At 42.8% G+C, this 21,761-nt stretch overlaps 1 protein-coding gene across 5 annotated transcripts in view; it reads right to left on the bottom strand.

Moving 5' to 3' along the window:
- The window catches only part of fgd4a (FYVE, RhoGEF and PH domain containing 4a), a 195,781-nt gene that overhangs the window by 161,199 nt on the left and 12,821 nt on the right, over positions 1–21,761 (bottom strand). Inside the window, exon 1 of one of the 5 annotated variants that reach the window (XM_061917960.1) lies at positions 10,028–10,397. The exons of 3 other annotated variants lie outside the window; for them this stretch is intronic. In XM_061917960.1, the coding sequence (XP_061773944.1) occupies positions 10,028–10,067 (40 nt within the window). In that variant the 5' untranslated portion in view covers positions 10,068–10,397. Of the gene's footprint in view, positions 1–9,991; positions 10,398–21,761 lie in introns of those variants that run through there. One more of the 5 variants, XM_061917958.1, reaches the window with a different exon arrangement.

The raw sequence follows: 21,761 nt of genomic DNA, 5'->3' as shown, positions 1-21,761 counted from the left end.
GGATGGATGGATGGATAAATTAAAATTTTTTAAGTCATGTTTTTAGACCAGTTGATCTGCCGTTTCTTTTCTTTTTCTTCTATGTCCCACTCTCCCTTGTGGAGGGGGTCCGGTCCGATCCGGTGGCCATGTACTGCTTGCCTGTGTATCGGCTGGGGACATCTCTGCACTGCTGATCCGCCTCCGCTTGGGATGGTTTCCTGCTGGCTCCGCTGTGAACGGGACTCTCGCTGCTGTGTTGGATCCGCTTTGGACTGGACTCTCGCGACTGTGTTGGATCCATTATGGATTGAACTTTCACAGTATCATGTTAGACCCGCTCGACATCCATGGCTTTCCTCCTCTCCAAGGTTCTCATAGTCATCATTGTCACCGATGTCCCACTGGGTCATTATTGTCACCGACGTCCCACTGGGTGTGAGTTTTCCTTGCCCTTATGTGGGCCTACCGAGGATGTCGTGGTGGTTTGTGCAGCCCTTTGAGACACTAGTGATTTAGGGCTATATAAGTAAACATTGATTGATTGATTGATGTTTTGGGCCAGTTGTAACTCACGCATACTTGCCAACCTTGAGACCTCCGATTTCGGGAGATGGAGGGTGGGAGGCGTGGTCGGGGGTGGAGCGGAGGCGTGGTCAAGGCAGGGGCGTGGTTAAGGGGGGAGGAGTATATTTACATCTACAATTTACTAACTCCAAATAATTCCACTTTCAAAGCTTCAACAATTAGTTTCCTCAGTTCCCGAACGTTTACTGAGTGTTGTTAAAAGAAAAGGTGATGTAACACAGTGGTGAACATGCCCTTTCCCAACTACTTTGGCACGTGTTACAGCCATGAAATTCTAAGTTAATTATTATTTGCAAAAAAAAAATAAAGTTTGAGTTTGGACATCAAAATATGTTGTCTTTGTAGCATATTCAACTGAATATGGGTTGAAAAGGATTTGCAAATCATTGTATTCTGTTTATATTTACATCTAACACAATTTCCCAACTCATATGGAAACGGGGTTTGTAGCGTATATTAAAGCAGTATGAAGAAGAATGTTTTAATGTAGACCCATAGAATCCTTATACTGATGTGATTATATGCATCAAGTGTTCATTCAAGGCTAAGGAAAAATATCGAGATAAATATCGTATATCGCGGTATGGCATAAAAATATTAATAAAAGCCAATATCGCCCAGCCCTAGTTTTATCTGTTGTGGCTGTTTGTTGTCACCTTGCAAAATCCTACAGAATAAATTGTTATGTCAATCAATCAATGTTTATTTATATAGCCCTTAATCACAAATGTCTCAAAGGACTGTACAAACCACTACGACTACCACATCCTCGGAAGAACCCACATAAGGGCAAGGAGAACTCACACCCAGTGGGACGCCAGTGACAATGATGACTATGGGAACCTTGGAGAGGACCTCATATGTGGACAGCATTATTATTTGGAATAAAAAAAAATCAATCAATGTTTATTTATATAGCCCTAAATCACAAGTGTCTCATAGGGCTGCACAAACCACAACAACATCATATATGCTTGACTGCTTTTGCCCACCCAAAATTTCCATGAAAAAAATTGTCCGTGTATGTCGACATATGTTGTAGTATTTAATCAATTAAAGTTTACTTATCCACCCCTAAATCACAAGTGTCTCAAAGGGCTGCACAAACCACAACAACATCCTCGGTAGGGCCCACATAAGGGACGTCGACAATGATGTCTATGAGAAACCTTGGAGAGGACCCCCCCCCCCCCGGGGACCGAAAGCAATGGATGTGGAGCGGGTCTAACATGATACTGTGAAAGTTCAATCCATAGTGGCTCCAACACAGCCACGAGAGTTCAGTTCAAAGCGGATCCAACACAGCAGCGAGAGTCCCGTCCACAGGAAACCATCCCAAGCGGAGTTGGATCAGAATCGTGGAGATGTCCCCAACCGATAACAGGCGAGCGGTCCATCCTGGGTCCCGATATATTATGTAATATGTATTTTATCAATTGTTTTATGTATATATGTAATGTACAAGGTAAATGTGTGGCAGCCAGTGTCTACAACAGCACCTTGTTTTGCAAATAATCATTAACTTTAGAATTTGATGCCAGCAACACTGTTCTATATAGCCCTAAATCACAAATGTCTCAAAGGACTGTAAAAACCACTACGACTACGACATCCTCGGAAGAACCCACATAAGGGCAAGGAGAACTCACACCCAGTGGGACGCCAGTGACAATGATGACTATGGGAACCTTGGAGAGGACCTCATATATGGACAGCATTATTATTTGGAATAAAAAAATCGATCAATGTTTATTTATATAGCCCTAAATCACAAGTGTCTCACAGGGCTGCACAAACCACAACGACATCATATATGCTTGACTGCTTTTGCCCACCCAAAATTTCCATGAAAAAAATTGTCCGTGTATGTCGACATATGTTGTAGTATTCAATCAGTTAAAGTTTACTTATCCACTCCTAAATCACAAGTGTCTCAAAGGGCTGCACAAACCACAACGACATCCTCGGTAGGCCCACATAAGGGATGTCAACAATGATGACTATGAGAAACCTTGGAGAGGACCCCCCCCCGGGGACCGAAAGCAATGGATGTCGAGCGGGTCTAACATGATACTGTGAAACTTCAATCCAAAGCGGATCCAACACAGCAGCGAGAGTCCCGTCCACAGGAAACCATCCCAAGCGGAGTTGGTTTAGAATCGTGGAGATGTCCCCAACCGATAACAGGCGAGCGGTCCATCCTGGGTCCCGATATATTATGTAATATGTATTTTATCAATTGTTTTATGTATATATGTAATGTACAAGGTAAATGTGTGGCAGCGAGTGTCTACAACAGCACCTTTTTTTGCAAATAATCATTAACTTTAGAATTTGATGCCAGCAACACTGTTCTATATAGCCCTAAATCACAAATGTCTCAAAGGACTGTACAAACCACTACGACTACGACATCCTCGGAAGAACCCACATAAGGGCAAGGAAAACTCACACCCAGTGGGACGCCAGTGACAATGATGACTATGGGAACCTTGGAGAGGACCTCATATGTGGACAGCATTATTATTTGGAATAAAAAAAAATCAATCAATGTTTATTTATATAGCCCTAAATCACAAGTGTCTCAAAGGGCTGCACAAACCACTACGACATCATATATGCTTGACTGCTTTTGCTCACCCAAAATTTCCATGAAAAAAATTGTCCGTGTATGTCGACGTATGTTGTAGTATTCAATCAATTAAAGTTTACTTATCCACCCCTAAATCACAAGTGTCTCAAAGGGCTGCACAAACCACAACGACATCCTCGGTAGGGCCCACATAAGGGACGTCGACAATGATGACTATGAGAAACCTTGGAGAGGACCCCCCCCCCGGGGACCGAAAGCAATGGATGTCGAGCGGGTCTAACATGATACTGTGAAAGTTCAATCCATAGTCGCTCCAACACAGCAGCGAGAGTCCCGTCCACAGGAAACCATCCCAAGCGGAGTTGGATCAGAATCGTGGAGATGTCCCCAACCGATAACAGGCGAGCGGTCCATCCTGGGTCCCGATATATTATGTAATATGTATTTTATCAATTGTTTTATGTATATATGTGATGTACAAGATAAATTTGTGGCAGCCAGTGTCTACAACAGCACCTTTTTTTGCAAATAATCATTAACTTTAGAATTTGATGCCAGCAACACTGTTCTATATAGCCCTAAATCACAAATGTCTCAAAGGACTGTACAAACCACTACGACTACGACATCCTCGGAAGAACCCACATAAGGGCAAGGAAAATTCACACCCAGTGGGACGCCAGTGACAATGATGACTATGGGAACCTTGGAGAGGACCTCAGATGTGGACAGCATTATTATTTGGAATAAAAAAATCAATCAATGTTTATTTATATAGCCCTAAATCACAAGTGTCTCATAGGGCTGCACAAACCACAACGACATCATATATGCTTGACTGCTTTTGCCCACCCAAAATTTCCATGAAAAAAATTGTCCGTGTATGTCGACATATGTTGTAGTATTCAATCAATTAAAGTTTACTTATCCACCCCTAAATCACAAGTGTCTCAAAGGGCTGCACAAACCACAACGACATCCTCGGTAGGGCCCACATAAGGGACGTCGACAATGATGTCTATGAGAAACCTTGGAGAGGACCCTCCCCCCCGGGACAGAAAGCAATGGATGTCGAGCGGGTCTAACATGATACTGTGAAAGTTCAATCCATAGTGGCTCCAACACAGCCACGAGAGTTCAGTTCAAAGCGGATCCAAGACAGCAGCGAGAGTCCCGTCCACAGGAAACCATCCCAAGCGGAGTTGGATCAGAATCGTGGAGATGTCCCCAACCGATAACAGGCGAGCGGTCCATCCTGGGTCCCGATATATTATGTAATATGTATTTTATCAATTGTTTTATGTATATATGTAATGTACGAGCTAAATGTGTGGCAGCCAGTGTCTACAACAGCACCTTTTTTTGCAAATAATCATTAACTTTAGAATTTGATGCCAGCAACCCTGTTCTATATAGCCCTAAATCACAAATGTCTCAAAGGGCTGCACAAACCACAACGACATCCTCGGTAGGGCCCACATAAGGGACGTCGACAATGATGAGTATGAGAAACCTTGGAGAGGACTGTGAAAGTTCAATCCGTAGTGGATCCAACACAGCCGCGAGAGTTCAGTTCAAAGCGGATTATGTGTTCATTTTGTTTGGAGTTTGGATTTTATTTCATGCGTGGCATGGATTTTTCTGTGAGCAGTGCTTAGCGAACATTACTTGGCGTCACAAATGACCTAAATGAGTAATAAATAATGGTGTTTGCTTTTGTTTTAGTTATTGTTTCCTATTGAATTTGCTTTTCATTGTTCGGTTAATTGACTTATTGTATATCCACCCAGGCCTAATGGTTTGTGCTGAGTTATTTCTGATGGCAGAACTAATTAAAAGGCCTCGCAACTCTTCAAACATCATTATAAGTACATTCTGACATGGTGGTGTCATTTGAACATGTGACACCCACTCCCACGTTAGGAACAATAACCACGGTGAAAGGACTGGAGCTGGCTGCTGTTCCCAGCCTTTTCCTTCCTCCCAGTGAAGATGAATGTAAAACACTTCACAGTGTTTCCTCTCTTTGGCTCTTTAAATAGGAGAGAACGTGTTGGAGCTCTCAAACGATACAGCCTAAGAAAGATGCATGTTGCAACACATGTCACATCCATGCCCTTTAACATTACACACAAACAACACACAAACAGTTAGGTAACAGTGGCCAAAAGGTCTGAGTGGCGGGGTAAAAAAAAACTGTTCAAGGGGAACAGTTCCCAGGCTTCCAAAAACAAAACAGTTTTTTTACCCAGTGTGCCCCCTAGTCCCGTGCTTCTTTGCTCCACAGTGGCAAGCTGGTCCACATGGAAACGAGTCGTACGGCTCAATAATTCGACTATTCTGATGAGCGCTTTTGCCAAACACATTAGTAGTCAACTCACAGCTGTAGCACCGCAGAAAACAAATGACAGGAATGGTAATTTCACTTTGTTTTGGTCAGCTCTCATTGGTTTGATCCGCGAGACCAGCAGCAGAAAAGCAAATGCAGGGAACATTGGGCAATAAATAAATACAATGGTTGTACTTGTATAGCACTTTTCTACCTTCAAAGTACTCAAAGCGCTTTGACACTACTTCCACATCCACACACACATTCACACACTCATGGAGGGAGCTGCCATGCAAGGCGCTAACCAGCACCCGTCAGGAGCAAGGGTGAAGTGTCTTGCTCAGGACACAACGGACGTGACTAGGTTGGTACTAGGTGGGGATTGAACCAGGGACCCTCGGGTTGCGCACGGCCACTCTTCCACTGCGCCACGCCGTCCCTTAATAAAGCAAAACAACACAAAATATATTTACTAGGGGTGTAACGGTATGTGTATTTATATTGAACCGTTTCGGTACAGGGGTTTCGGTTCGGAGGTGTACCGAACGGGTTTCCACATGGACATGTTTCCACATGGACATATCTCCCGTCCAAAGGCAAAACCTAGTAACTCACTTCTGGCTGATTTGGAGAAAACAAAGGAAAACCAATCTATCTTGATGCTGTCTTACAAAGATCTACAAAGTCATCAAACGTATGGACGTTTTCTTGAGCTTTCATTTTCGTGCCGATTGAATCTGCTCTCATGAACATCTGCCCTTTCTCCAGATATTTGATCACAATCTCGGGTGGGCCCCGTTCTGCGTTTGCACATTGGGCAAGAGCCGTGTGCAGCGTCCAGTTTTTATTTGGACCTCCACAGTTATCTGCCCAAAAGAGTATGCAAGGGGAAGAATCAAGAAGGATACATTTAATGAAGGTGCTTGCAACGTCCTGGGCCAATCTTCCAAATATATCCCCTCCTGCCATAATATCACATAATCAGGTCGACCGTCGGCCCCCATTCCTGCAAATGTCTCATTAAAGACAATAAGGCGACTGACAAAGAAGCTCCGATTGGTCCCTTGAGATACTAGGTTTTTCTGTTGTATCTAAGCGGTTATGTGGTAGTTGCTAGGTCCTGCCATGCGCGTAACAGCTTACTTACGGAAAAAAATTACAATATCGCATACACTAATGTAAATAAAGCATATCACCTATCCATCCATCCATTTTCAACCGCTTATTCCCTTTTCGGGGTCGCGGGGGGCGCTGGCGCCTATCTCAGCCACAATCGGGCGGAAGGCAGGGTACACCCTGGACAAGTGGCCACCTCATGGCAGGGCCAACACAGATAGACAGACAACATTCACACACTAGGGCCAATTCAGTGTTGCCAATCAACCTATCCCCAGGTGTGTGTCTTTGGAAGTGGGAGGAAGCCGGAGTACCCGGAGGGAACCCACGCATTCACGGGGAGAACATGCAAACTCCACACAGAAAGATCCCGAGCCTGGATTTGAACCCAGGACTGCAGGAACTTTGTATTGTGAGGCAGACGCACTAACCCCTCTGCCACCGTGAAGCCCGCATATCACCTTGGAACTCCAAAATATTATCAGCTCAGTTTTGACCAACATTGAGTTACTGGGTTTTGCCTTTGGACAGGAGATATTAAAGGCCTACTGAAATGAGATGTTCTTATTTAAACGGGGATAGCAGGTCCATTCTATGTGTCATACTTGATCATTTCGCGATATTGCCATATTTTTGCTGAAAGGATTTAGTAGAGAACATCCACGATAAATTTCACAACTTTTGGTCGCTAATAAAAAAGCCTTGAAATTTACCGGAAGTAGCAGACGATGTTTGCGTGACGTCCCGGGGTTGTAGGGCTCCTCACATCCTCACATTGTTTACAATCATGGCCACCAGCAGCGAGAGCGATTCGGACCGAGAAAGCGACGATTTCCCCATTAATTTGAGCGAGGATGAAAGATTAGTGAATGAGGAAAGTGAGAGTGAAGGACTTGAAAAAAAAAAAGACGAGGGCAGTGAGAGCGATTCAGATGTTATTAGACACATTTACTAGGATAATTTTGGAAAATCCCTTATCTTCTTATTGTGTTACAAGTGTTTTAGTGAGATTATATAGTCGTACCTGAAAGTCGGAGGGGTGTGGCCACGGGTGTGTGCGGAGGAGGCAAGAGAGTCGCAGCTGCCTCTTTGGCAGGTGCACGAGGAACGATGCAAGCTCCGCTCATGTCTACGGTAAGAGCCGACTTATTACCACAATTTCTCACCAAAACCTGCCGGTTGACATGTGGTAGAGAACCATGTTCGCTTGACCGCTCTGTTCCATAGCAAAGCTTCACCTTCGGGAATGTAAACAGGGAAACACCGGCTGTGTTTGTGTTGCTAAAGGCAGCCGCAATACACCGCTTACCACCTACAGCTTTCTTCTTTGACGTCTCCATTATTAATTGAACAAATTGCAAAAGATTCAGCAACACAGATGTCCAGAATACTGTGTAATTATGCGATTAAAGCAGACGAGTTATAGCTAGGATCGGGCTGGAACAAAATGTCCGCTACAATCAGAGACGTCATGCGCACAGCGTCATCATACCGCGACGTTTTCAACAGGATACTTTGCGGGAAATTTAAAATTGCAATTTAGTAAACTAAAAAGGCCGTATTGGCATGTGTTGCAATGTTAATATTTCATCATTGATATATAAACTATCAGACTGCGTGGTCGCTAGTAGTGGCTTTCAGTAGGCCTTTATGTAGTGTACCGCACGTTGTGTACACCGACGCACAACACACGGCATGCTAGCAATGACTGGGCTACGATGGACTGACCATACATCCTCTTTTCACCGGACATGTCCTCTTTTACGGAGCTGTCCGGGTGGAGTTTCTTAAATGCCTCAAATGTTCGGCATTTTGAGTTAAGGGTTGCGTGTATTTTCAATGTATGTTCAGGGTTAAGAACAAAACAAATTGTGTGCGCTGCAAAGAGAGTTGTGATAAACGCGCATGCGTCGCCAGGCTCTGCTTTTTACCCATAGATTTATCAGATGTTATTTTTTATTATCTATAGCAGGGGTGTCAAAAGTGTGCCCCGGAGGCCATTTGCGGCCCACACCTAATGTTTTAAAGGCATTCTAAAAATACTATTCAAATAAACAAAAATATCAATCAATCAATCAATGTTTACTTATATAGCCCTAAATCACTGGTGTCTCAAAGGGCTGCACAAACCACTACGACATCCTCGGTAGGCCCACATAAGGGCAAGGAAAACTCACACCCAGTGGGACGTCGGTGACAATGATGACTATGAGAACCTTGGAGAGGAGGAAAGCAATGGATGTCGAGCGGGTCTAACATGATACTGTGAAAGTTCGATCCATAATGGATCCAACACAGTCGCGAGAGTCCAGTCCAAAGCGGATCCAACACAGCAGCGAGAGTCCCGTTCACAGCGGAGCCAGCAGGAAACCATCCCAAGCGGAGGCGGATCAGCAGCGCAGAGATGTCCCCAGCCGATACACAGGCAAGCAGTACATGGCCACCGGATCGGACCGGACCCCCTCCACAAGGGAGAGTGGGACATAGGAGAAAAAGAAAAGAAACGGCAGATCAACTGGTCTAAAAAGGGAGTCTATTTAAAGGCTAGAGTATACAAATGAGTTTTAAGGTGAGACTTAAATGCTTCTACTGAGGTGGCATCTCGAACTGTTACCGGGAGGGCATTCCAGAGTACTGGAGCCCGAAATGAAAAAGCTCTATAACAAAAGTGAAATAAAAAAGCTTAAAGGTTAAATGTAATTTAGAAAAAGTTGCAATGTTGAGTAATAAAAAAAGCTGTTTTTTTTTTTGTTTCAAACTGTCATTGCTCAAAACATAATATTGAATCAAAATCAATGTTATTATAAATTATATTAATAATAATAATAATAATGGATTAGATTTATATCGCGCTTTTCTATTGTTAGATACTCAAAGCGCTCACAGAGAAGTGGGAACCCATCATTCATTCACACCTGGTGGTGGTAAGCAACATTTGTAGCCACAGCTGCCCTGGGGTAGACTGACGGAAGCACTCCGACCACCACCAATCATCCATTCATCATTCATTCACCAGTGTGAGCGGCACCGGGGGCAAAGGGTGAAGTGTCCTGCCCAAGGACACAACGGCAGCGACTTTGATGTCCATAGGTGGGAAGCGAACCTGCAACCCTCAGGTTTCTGGCACAGCCGCTCTACCAACTACGGCAATTGTAGACCTATCCAAGGTTCTGATTACTTGAACATTTTTGGTGGAAGATTTAGCAAATTTGGTAAATAAATAAGCAAAAAAAATCTTTTTTTTTTTTTTCTTACTGTACCGAAAATGAACCGAAACGTGACCTCTAAACCGAGGTACGTACCAAACTGAAATTTGTGCGTACCGTTACACCCCTAATATTTACACTTTTTTTTTTTTTTTTTCAAACAAGGCCTAGGAATCTTACCATAACAGCAGAGAAGACACATCTTTGCATTTTTACCTTTCCGTCCCCAAAACCGGTACTTCCGCCGCCGTTTCATTATCCGTCCAAGTGTCTTTATATTGGAGAGAAAAAAAAACGGAGAGAAAAACAGCAGCTCTGTGCTGTGATGGCTTGCCTGTGCTCCTCGCCTGTTTAGATCATCTACTCAGAACGGCCTTGCAGTGATTGGTGGCCAACAAAAGCGTGTAAGCAGGAAAGGACTAAAGCTCAAGCTTCACGTGGATCTAAGAGATACATCTGATCCCACGCAGGATGCTGATACCACCGGCGATAGATGAGTAATCAACAAACACCTTCACGTTTTGCAACGGGAATGTCCCTGATTTCAAGACAGTGAGGAGAAAAATAAAAGTTCTAGTTTTCTTCACATCTTCCTGTTTGTAAAGTTCCGTCCTCAAAGCGGCAAGCGAGCTGAGATTGAAGTTTAGGTCAAAGTGAATACAGTAGATTTCTGGAAACGAGCACACAATGGAAGTCAGGAGGAGGGGAAGCAACCCAGTGTGGTCAGGAAGCACGTGTGGAAAGGCTGGGAGACACCCTGCCCTGCACACTGATAGGGTTTTTTTTTTGTATGGCACTACTTTGTTGATGCGAATCAGCATTATTGTAGAGCAGGGGTGCCCACACTTTTTCTGCAGGCGAGCTACTTTTCAATTGACCAACTCGAGGGGATCTACCTCATTTATATATATCATTTATATCTATTTATTTATGAAAGAGACATTTTTGTAAACAAGTTAAATGTGTTTAATGATAATACAAGCATGTGTAACACATATAGATGTCTTTCTTTCACAAAGACAAGAATATAAGTTGGTGTATTACCTGATTCTGATGACTTGCATTGATTGGAATCAGACAGTAATGATGATAACGCCCACATTTTCAAATGGAGGAGAAAAAAAGTGGTCCTTTCTGTACAATACCACATGAAAGTGGTTGCTTTTTGGCATCTAATTCATCCATCTTCCATACACTTTACAAGAAAAACATTGGCGGCAAATTCCGTAGCTTGCTTGATTGACATTCACGGCACCCGAGGGTCTTGTGAGATGACGCTGGCTGCTGCCAGTTCATTATTATGAAAAAATGACAGAGAGGAAGGCGAGAAACACTTTTTATTTCAACAGACTTTCGCGCCGTCCCTTCCGTCAAAACTCTAAAGGCCGACTGCACATTTCCTATCTTCACAATAAAAGCCCTGCTTCATGCTGCCTGCGCTAACAAAATAAGAGTCTCGGAAAACTGGCGTGCACATCAGTTGTGCACGCCAGTTTTCTGAGGGATCGCTTGTGCACGCCAGTTTTCCGAGACTCTGTATTTAGTTAGCGCAGGCAGCATGAAGCAGGGCTTTTATTGTGAAGATAGGAAATGTGCAGTCGGCCTTTAGAGTTTTGACGGAAGGGACGGCGCGAAAGTCTGTTGAAATAAAAAGTGTTTCTCGCCTTCCTCTCTGTCATTTTTTCATAATAATGATCTTGCAGCAGCCAGCGTCATCTCACAAGACCCTCCGGTACCGTGAATGTCATTTAAGTGACGTCTTGGTGAAGATTGATGATCACTCATTGTAAGTGTTGTTGAAAACTTACACTTAATATTTTTTGTTTTAAGGATTAACATTTTTTGTTGTAAATTATTATGGTTCTGAAGTCATGTTATATTTTTTGTAAATAAGACACATTTGGGTTACTATAAAAGGGGCAATTTATTTTCTTTGTCACACCGCTATTCTCGCGAGATTTGGTGTACTGTTTGGAGTTGCAGACATGCAAAGGACTTTGGGCCATCAGCAGCAGTTGGGAACATTTGGCTAGCTGAACAAGGTATTTGTCATATTGTGTTGTAATCTTCTGTATTTTTGTGGAGTGCGTTGGTTTGATTTTTTTTGTTCGCTCATGTAGTTGCACAACACTGGAGTGTTTGCTGCACAAGAACCTCCGAAGTGGCAGGCGGCCACGAGGTAGCTATTTTTGTTTGGCACCTTGTTTGCCTGGGACTGAAGTATTTCTAAAACTATTGTATTTCATGTCTTGTCCTGTAGTTTTCACGGCTAAAACTCAAGTAAAGAGCCCGTCTTTAAGAAACCGAGCCAGTGTTGTCATTTCGGAGCCACACTAATTTTTAGGTCTATTTTTTTTTAAAAGCCTGGCTGGAGATGGACTGACACACCCCCCGCGGTCGACTGGTAGCTCGCGATCGACGTAATGGGCACCCCTGGTGTAGTGTGTTCAACAAGACTCAGTTTGTGTTATATACACATTATTATACATACAATTCAAAAGTAGCTCATTGTTTAATTTCTGATGCATATTCTCATTTCTCTTGCAAGATTGTTTGACAAATGCCTAGCCCAGGGGTCGGGAACCTTTTTGGCGGAGAGAGCCAAAAAGCCAAATATTTTAAAATGTATTTCGGTAAGAGTCATATAATATTTTTTTAACACTGAACACAACCAAACGCGTGCATTTTTAAGTAAGACCAACATTTCTAGAGTATAATAGGTCTCTTATTCTTTGTAAAAACATTATTATTCTGAAGCTAACTGTGGAGGGGGTGTGGCCTGCGGGACTGCAGCGAAGCGGGGTGTGCCAGGACCGGCCTCAAAATCAGTGACAGGTGCATAGAGGCCCACCTGGGCCTTGTTATCTAATCACCTGTCGCTCTGATATAAGCAGCAGCCAGGAGGAGAGACGCGATTGGAGCTGGAGCCAGAGCGAGAACGAAAGAGAAAAAGACAATTGCTGGAAAGCAACTGAGAGACTTACTGAAAAATAAAACAATATTGTAACCTTGGAACAGGCTCTCATGTTGGCAAGCCCCACACTAACCAATAATAAATAAATAACTTCTTACCATTAACGCAACTTCTTGGACAAAAAAAAAAGGATGAGAATGTTTTGTATGTTGAACGTTATTTTTAACACTGTGATTACAAGTGGAATTATTCATTACTTATGGTGTTAAGCAATGTCAGCTCAGATTTATCCGAGAGCCAGATGCAGTCATCAAAAGATCCACGTCTGGCTCGCGAGCCATAGGTTCCCTACCCCTGCTCTAGAGCCATAGGTTCCCTACCCCTGCTCTAGAGCCATAGGTTCCCTACCCCTGCTCTAGAGCCATAGGTTCCCTACCCCTGATCCAGCCTGCATGCCCAGAATGAGGATAACCCTTTGCTTAGGATTTATTGTTACCATAGGTATACGATTTACTTGCCAAAACTTTTAATACTCTTGTATTGTATTAAGTAGCGCACCACAGGTTGTGTAAACAATGAATTGATTTACGTGGAAACCTGAGGTAACGGATTGTAACTTAAACAAGTTGAAAAACGTATTCGGGTGTTACTATTTAGTGGTCAAGTGTACGGAATATGTACTGTACTGTGCAATCTACTTATAAAAGTTTCAATCAATCAAAAAAACAACAACACAAGGCATGCTAACAACGACTGGGCTACGATAGACTGACCACACCTCCTCTTTTCACGGGATATGTCCTCTTTTGCGGGGCTGTCCGGGTGGAGTTTCTTAAATGCCTCGAGTGTCCGGCATTTTAAGTTGGGTTGCGTGTATTTTCAATGTACGTTCAGGGTTATGAAGGGGTTAAAAACAACAACAAAAAGTGGTGCCCGCTGCAGCATTCGTGAGGGAGGGGCAGAGACAGAGAGAGTGAGAGAGTTATGATAAACGCGCATGATTTTATTTTTTATTATCTATAGCAGGGGTGTCAAAAGTGTGCCCCGGAGGCCATTTGCGGCCCTACAGCTAATGTTTTAAAGGCCCACGGCACATTGTAACAGTTCGAGATGGTACCTCAGTAGAAGCATTTAAGTCTCACCTTAAAACTCATTTGTATACTCTAGCCTTTAAATAGACTCCCTTTTTAGACCAGTTGATCTGCCGTTTCTTTTCTTTTTCTCCTATGTCCCACTCTCCCTTGTGGAGGGGGTCCGGTCCGATCCAGTGGCCATGTACTGCTTGCCTGTGTATCGGCTGGGGACATCTCTGCGCTGCTAATCCGCCTCCGCTTGGGATGGTTTCCTGCTGGCTCCGCTGTGAACGGGACTCTCGCTGCTGTGTTGGATCCGCTTTGGACTGGACTCTCGCGACTGTGTTGGATCCATTGTGGATTGAACTTTCACAGTATCATGTTAGACCCGCTCGACATCCATTGCTTTCCTCCTCTCCAAGGTTCTCATAGTCATCATTGTCACCGACGTCCCACTGGGTGTGAGTTTTTCCTTGCCCTTATGTGGGCCTACCGAGGATGTCGTGGTGGTTTGTGCAGCCCTTTGAGACACTAGTGATTTAGGGCTATATAAGTAAACATTGATTGATTGATTGATTGTAAAAATACTATTAAAATAAACAAAAACATAAACAAAAGTGAAATAAAAAAGCTTAAAGGCTAAATGTAATTTAGAAAAAGTTGCAACGTTGACCAATAAAACAAAGCTGTCTTTTTTTTTTCTTTCAAACTGTCATTGCTCAAAACATAATATTGAATCAAAATCAATGTTATTATGAATTATTGACCTATACAAGTTTCCGATTACTTCACATCAAATATTCCACTAAGAAAAATATTTTTGGTGGAATATTTAGCAAATTTGTTAAATAAATAATCAAAAAATGTATATTTTGTTTTCTTACTGTACCGAAAATGAACCGAACCGTGACATCTGAACCGAGGTACGTACCGAACCGAAACTTTTGTGTACCGTTACACCCCTAGTCAACACCCAAATTAGGAGCCCTTATAACCTGTTTTGAAATGGTTAGATTATCATGTATATGCCAAATCATGTATTACGATATATATCGTCATCGCAGGAAGCTGCCCTATATAGTGCGATACAGATTTTAAGCGATATTGCCAATGCCTCTTACCATTTATATTAAAAAAAATGTCAGTTCGTGATTGATCATCATAGAAGCTTTTAAAATCATCCAAGTGGGTCACTATAGTACAGCGTGTTGCTTTTAATAAAAGACTTCATCGTTCTGGTTAAATCTGTATTTGTCTCCTTGTGCAGCCTCTTCTTTGACCACACCAACAATTGGTCAGGGGTCTTCCAATCTTCCAATTTCTTGAATACAGAATTGTTACATTTGACAAAAATAACAGTTGTGGCTGCTATTTTCGATCATCGCTGCTCACTCAACACATTGCAAATAATTGACTTGGTGAAGTTGTGACGTGAGACATTCAAAATATCGCGGAGAAATCCTGTGAAGTTCTCATGCCGTTGACAATATTTGGCCTAAAAATAAAAATCACAGAAACAAATGTGGGTTTTTCAGCCTTTTTTGAGCCAAGGCAAATTTTTTGCTTTGAAAAAATGCGCAGGCACACCGCCAGCAGAAATCCTTAAAAAACAAAACTCAGTTGACAGTAAAAAGTCGTCGTCGCAATTGTTGGATATGACTTTAAAACAGTGGTTCCCAAAGTGGGCGGTGGAAAGATCTGGGGGGGCGGTGAGGAAGAAGGGGGCGGTAGGGGGGCGGCAGTCCGAAGTCGAAGTCAGAAGTTCGAACGTTTGTTTGACGATTTGTACACAACACGTGCAGCAAGACGAGTCAGTGGACGACGCATCAGGGTCCGGTTACCACACGCCGCTCTGGCCCAGTCAGATCCGACAGCATAGACTACAAAAGCAAAAGCTCAGGTTTGTAATTCCAAGCTTGTAATGTTCAGAATTTTATCTTATAATAAAAACCGCATTCTGGCGGTCAACATCGTCTTGAGTTCAAGTCAACATGAAATTGGGGACTCGGCAGAACGCGCCTTGTTGTGTTGTGTTGAGCTGGTTAGGGTGGTGCATTCACTCATATATATTGTTACCAATGTATATGACTTTGTACCTGTGTGTGCATGTGTGTGTGTGTGTGTGTGTGTGTGTGTGTGTGTGTGTGTGTGTGTGCATATATGCGTGTTCGCGCGTGTGTCATTGTGTGGGTGGCGAGGGTGGCGTGCCTTAGATCACGTCCGCCACCATTTTCTGTGAGTAAATGGAAGAAAATGAATACGTGAGAGGGTAAATTGCTTTTCATACCTTCAATGTTGTCATTTTTGTCTTTAAGTAGGCCTATTTATGAAATGCGATAAAATGCTGTATTTTACATGGTTTTATTTTTTTGTTCCAGAATAAAGTATGGCCTTGGTACAGCAAACAAAAAAGAAGTGTCGGCAATATCAATCAATGTTTACTTATATAGCCCTAAATCACTAGTGTCTCAAAGGGCTGCACAAACCACCACGACATCCTCGGTAGGCCCACATAAGGGCAAGGAAAACTCACACCCAGTGGGACATCGGTGACAATGATGACTATGAGAACCTTGGAGAGGAGGAAAGCAATGGATGTCGAGCGGGTCTAACATGATACTGTGAAAGTTCAATCCATAATGGATCCAACACAGTTGCGAGAGTCCAGTCCAAAGCGGATCCAACACAGCAGCGAGAGTCCCGTTCACAGAGGAGCCAGCAGGAAACCATCCCAAGCGGAGGCGGATCAGCAGCGCAGAGATGTCCCCAGCCGATACACAGGCAAGCAGTACATGGCCACCGGATCGGACCGGACCCCCTCCACAGGGGAGAGAGGGACATAGAAGAAAAAGAAAAGAAACAGCAGATCAACTGGTCTAAAAAGGGAGTCTATTTAAAGGCTAGAGTATACAGATGAGTTTTAAGGTGAGACTTAAATGCTTCTACTGAGGTGGCATCTCGAACTGTTACCGGGAGGGCATTCCAGAGTACTGGAGCCCGAACGGAAAACGCTCTATAGCCCGCAGACTTTTTTTGGGCTTTGGGAATCACTAACAAGCCGGAGTCCTTTGAACGCAGATTTCTTGCCGGGACATATGGTACAATACAATCGGCAAGATAGGATGGAGCTAGACCGTGTAGTATTTTATACGTAAGTAGTAAAACCTTAAAGTCACATCTTAAGTGCACAGGAAGCCAGTGCAGGTGAGCCAGTACAGGTATATATGTATGTATATATGTATATAAAGGTATATACAGTACAGGTATATATGTATGTATATATGTATATAAAGGTATATACAGTACAGGTGTAATGTGATCAAACTTTCTTGTTCTTGTCAAAAGTCTAGCAGCCGCATTTTGTACCAACTGTAATCTTTTAATGCTAGACATGGGGAGACCCGAAAATAATACGTTACAGTAATCGAGGCGAGACGTAACAAACGCATGGATAATGATCTCGGCGTCTTTAGTGGACAAAATGGAGCGAATTTTAGCGATATTACGGAGATGAAAGAAGGCCGTTTTAGTAACGCTTTTAATGTGTGACTCAAAGGAGAGAGTTGGGTCGAAGATAATACCCAGATTCTTTACCGTGTCGCCTTGTTTAATTGTTTGGTTGTCAAATGTTAAAGTTGTATTATTAAATAGAGGTCGGTGTCTAGCAGGACCGATAATCAGCATTTCCGTTTTTTCGGCATTAAGTTGCAAAAAGTTTGCGGACATCCATTGTTTAATTTCATTAAGACACGCCTCCAGCTATTCCTATATAGATATATATATATATATATATATATATATAGATATTCCACACCAATATAGTGTGGAATATCTGAAATATGGATTTGTCGCAGCGCCACACAACCAACAGCAACCAATGTGTCTACTGTGTGATAGAGTGTTTTCAAATGAAGCTATGAAACCTTCGAGGCTTTTGGAACATTTGAAGAAAATGCACTCTGATAAAGCAGACAAAAACTTGGCCTATTTTCAGTCACTCCGAGACAACGTTCGGAAACGGAAAACCATCGGAAATATATTTGACAGCATTTTACAACAATCTACTGACGGTTTGCGAGCGTCATACAACATCTCTTTGCTGATTGCTAGATCTGGTAAGCCTCATACAATTGGAGAAGAGCTTATTCTACCAGCAGTAAGAGAGGTTCTACACACAGTTCTACACAAGTCACCTGACCAAATTTATAAAAGCTATTCCTCTCAGTGATAACTCTGTTCAGAGAAGAATAGATGAAATGGCTGAAAATATTGAAGAAACATTGTGTAACATGCTTAGGACAACAGAATTTAGTTTACTAAATTGGGTTTTATTTGTGAAATACACATTTGTGTTTAACCATTCTCTTTTCAAATTGCAGCATACCAAATATCAAGAAAGAGGTGTTTGTTTCCATATGTGTCTGTGGGGGGGGGCGCTAGGAATTCACTGGGGAGCAAAGGGGGCGTCAGCCTGCAAAAGTTTGGGAACCATTGCTTTAAAGCATAACCAAGCATGCATCAATATAGCTCTTGTCTCAAAGTAGGTGCACTGTCACCACCTGTCACATCACACCCTGACTTATTTGGAGTTTTTTGCTGTTTTCCTGTGTGTAATGTTTTAGTTCTTGTCTTGCGCTCCTATTTTGGTGGCTTTTCCTGTTTTTTTGGTATTTTCCTGTAGTAGTTTCATGTCTTCCTTTGAGTGATATTTCAATCAATCAATCAATCAATGTTTACTTATATAGCCCTAAATCACTAGTGTCTCAAAGGGCTGCACAAACCACTACGACATCCTCGGTAGGCCCACATAAGGGCAAGGAAAACTCACACCCAGTGGGACGTCGGTGACAATGATGACTATGAGAACCTTGGAGAGGACCAAAGCAATGGATGTCGAGGGGGTCTAACATGATACTGTGAAAGTTCAATCCACAATGGATCCAACACAGTCGCGAGAGTCCAGTCCAAAGCGGATCCAACACAGCAGCGAGAGTACCGTTCACAGCGGAGCCAGCAGGAAACCATCCCAAGCGGAGGCGGATCCCGCATCTACTTTGTTTTAGCAGTCAAACATTTTTCTGTTGTTTTTATCCTTCTTTGTGGGGACATTGTTGATTGTCATGTTCGGATGTACATTGTGGACGCCGTCTTCGCTCCGCAGTAAGTCTTTGCTGTCGTCCAGCAATCTGTTTTTGTTTACTTTGTAGCCGGTTCAGTTTTAGTGTTGTTCTGCATAGCCTTCCCTAAGCTTCAATGCCTTTTCTTAGGGGCACTCACCTTTTTGTTTATTTTTGGTTTAATCATAAAACACCTTTTTACCTGCACGCTGCCTCCGACATCTACAAAACTACAGTATTAGCTACCGGCTGCCACCTACTGATATGGAAGAGTATAACGTGGTAAGTCTGCCGATCTCCAGACAGTACAGAAAGTCAACAACAACAACACATCATTTGCAGACTATAATTACTGGTTTGCAAACAATATTTGTAACCCAAATAGGTGAAACTAGATAACACCAGACTGTATCTCGCGGCACAGTGGTTTAGGACCTATTACAGCTGTGGTACTTTCAAAACAGAAATGGGACGGGAAAACACAACCAACCATGCTTGTCTTGTCGTACTACCACTTATAACAAAGAACATTGAAATGCTGACTGGCCACTTTTCCCCTCTTGTAAATTCAGCAGCACTGCTATGACATCACCGTATTCAGATAACTAATGCAGCTAGCGCCATCCAGCCTACAGTCTTCGCAGGGGAAACACAGGTGACATCATCAGGGTTGGTTTTTCCAAGACTGTACTGTGACGACGTGGTGCAGGCGAGAAACATAGTCTTTCACTGCAACTTTGGGATTTGAATGACATTAAAGTTGTACAATTTGTACAACTTTAATGCCAAGGGGTACGTGAGATTTTTTTTTAAAATATTCTAAAGATAGCAACAATTCAAAAATCCTTTATAAATATATTTATTGAATAATACTTCAACAAAATATGATTGTAAGTTCATAAACTGTGAAAATAAATGTAACAATGCAATATTCAGTGTTGAGAGCTAGATTTTTTTGTGGACATGTTCCATAAATATTGATGTGTTACAACATGGGTGTCAAACTCCGGCCCGCGGGCCGATTTTGGCCCGCCGTGTAATTTCACTCGGCCCTTGAGGCAATATCAAATTAACATTAGAGCTGGCCCGCCGCTGTAACACCGCTAATACTCTTACTTGCCAACCCTCACGATTTTCCTGGGAGACTCCCGAAGTTCAGTTCCCCTCCCGAATTTCATCCGGGACAACAATATGTGGGCTGGGCTTTAAAGGCACTGCCTTTGGCGTTCTCTACAACCTGTCTCCATGTCCTATTTTCCTCCATACAAACAGTCACGTAATATATGCGGCGTATACACACACACACAAGTGAATACAATGCATACTTGGTCCACAGCCATACAGGTCACACTGAGGGTGGCCGTATAAACAACTTTAACACTGTTACAAATATGCACCACACTGTGAACCAACACCAAACAAGAATGACAAATTTCGGGAGAACATCCGCACCGTAACACAACATAAACACAACAGAACAAATACCCACAACGCCTTGCAGCACTAACTCTTCCGGGACGCTACAATATACACCCCCGGCTATCACCAAACCCCGTCCACCTCAACCCCACCGCCGAAAAGAGGCATTCAATTTTTATTTAAATTTTATTTGACATGCCATTGATATTTTTTAATTATTATTATTATTTGAAACTAGATTTTGCATGTCACTATAAAGTTATATAAGCCTTGCTTGTTCAATATTCAATGCAAAACTTGTTTGGGTCCCTATTAAAAGGTTAATTTGTCCAACCTCGGCCTGCGGCTTTGTTCGGTTTTAAATTTTGGCCCACTCTGTATTTGAGTTTGACACCCCTGTGTTACAATAATTATGTATATATATCATAACACTAACTTTAGTATGCTTAAAGTCTGTTGCTTCAGTTATTAGCTATTGTGCTCAAGTTAGACTTTTTCTAATCTATGCAAGGACATAACTTCTTGTCTGAGGGGTGGCGTCAGCCACAGAGGTTATCTTTGTTTTATTCAGAGTTCTATGGAACTCTGAATAAAAAGAAGGACGCGGGAGCTGAACTTTAGAGCGTAGGGCAAGACTGTGACTAAGTGTGCAGTGCCATCTGTTCTCCTCATGAGCTAAATTGAACTTTGTCTCTGCATGGTTCCTTGCTTCTTGTCTGATTGAGATGTCATCAGTGTTTGAACCTGACGGATGTTAAAAATGTCTTTTTTTGTGAAGAAATGTTTAGAATTAAGTCATGAATCCAGATGGATCTCTATTACAATCCCCAAAGAAGGCACTTTAAGTTGATGATTACTTCTATGTGTAGAAATCGTGATTTATATTTGAATCACTCGTTTATATTTCAACAAGTTTTTTGTTATTTTTATTTCAATCAATCAATCAATCAATGTTTATTTATATAGCCCCAAATCACAAATGTCTCAAAGGACTGCACAAATCATTACGACTACAACATCCTCGGAAGAACCCACAAAAGGGCAAGGAAAACTCACACCCAGTGGGCAGGGAGAATTCACATCCAGTGGGACGCCAGTGACAATGCTGACTATGAGAAACCTTGGAGAGGACCTCAGATGTGGGCAACCCCCCCCCTCTAGGGGACCGAAAGCAATGGATGTCGAGCGGGTCTAACATGATACTGTGAAAGTTCAATCCATAGTGGATCCAACACAGCCGCGAGAGTTCAGTTCAAGCGGATCCAAGACAGCAGCGAGAGTCCCGTCCACAGGAAACCATCTCAAGCGGATCAGCAGCGTAGAGATGTCCCCAACCGATACAGGCGAGCGGTCCATCCTGGGTCCCGACGAGCGGTCCATCCTGGGTCTCGACTCTGGACAGCCAGTACTTCATCCATGGTCATCGG

The sequence above is a fragment of the Nerophis ophidion genome, linkage group LG12 (genome assembly GCF_033978795.1).
Source record: "Nerophis ophidion isolate RoL-2023_Sa linkage group LG12, RoL_Noph_v1.0, whole genome shotgun sequence".
Lineage (NCBI taxonomy): Eukaryota > Metazoa > Chordata > Actinopteri > Syngnathiformes > Syngnathidae > Nerophis > Nerophis ophidion.
Note: the sequence above shows the minus strand (reverse complement) of the source record. Positions and strands in the feature narration are given on the sequence as shown.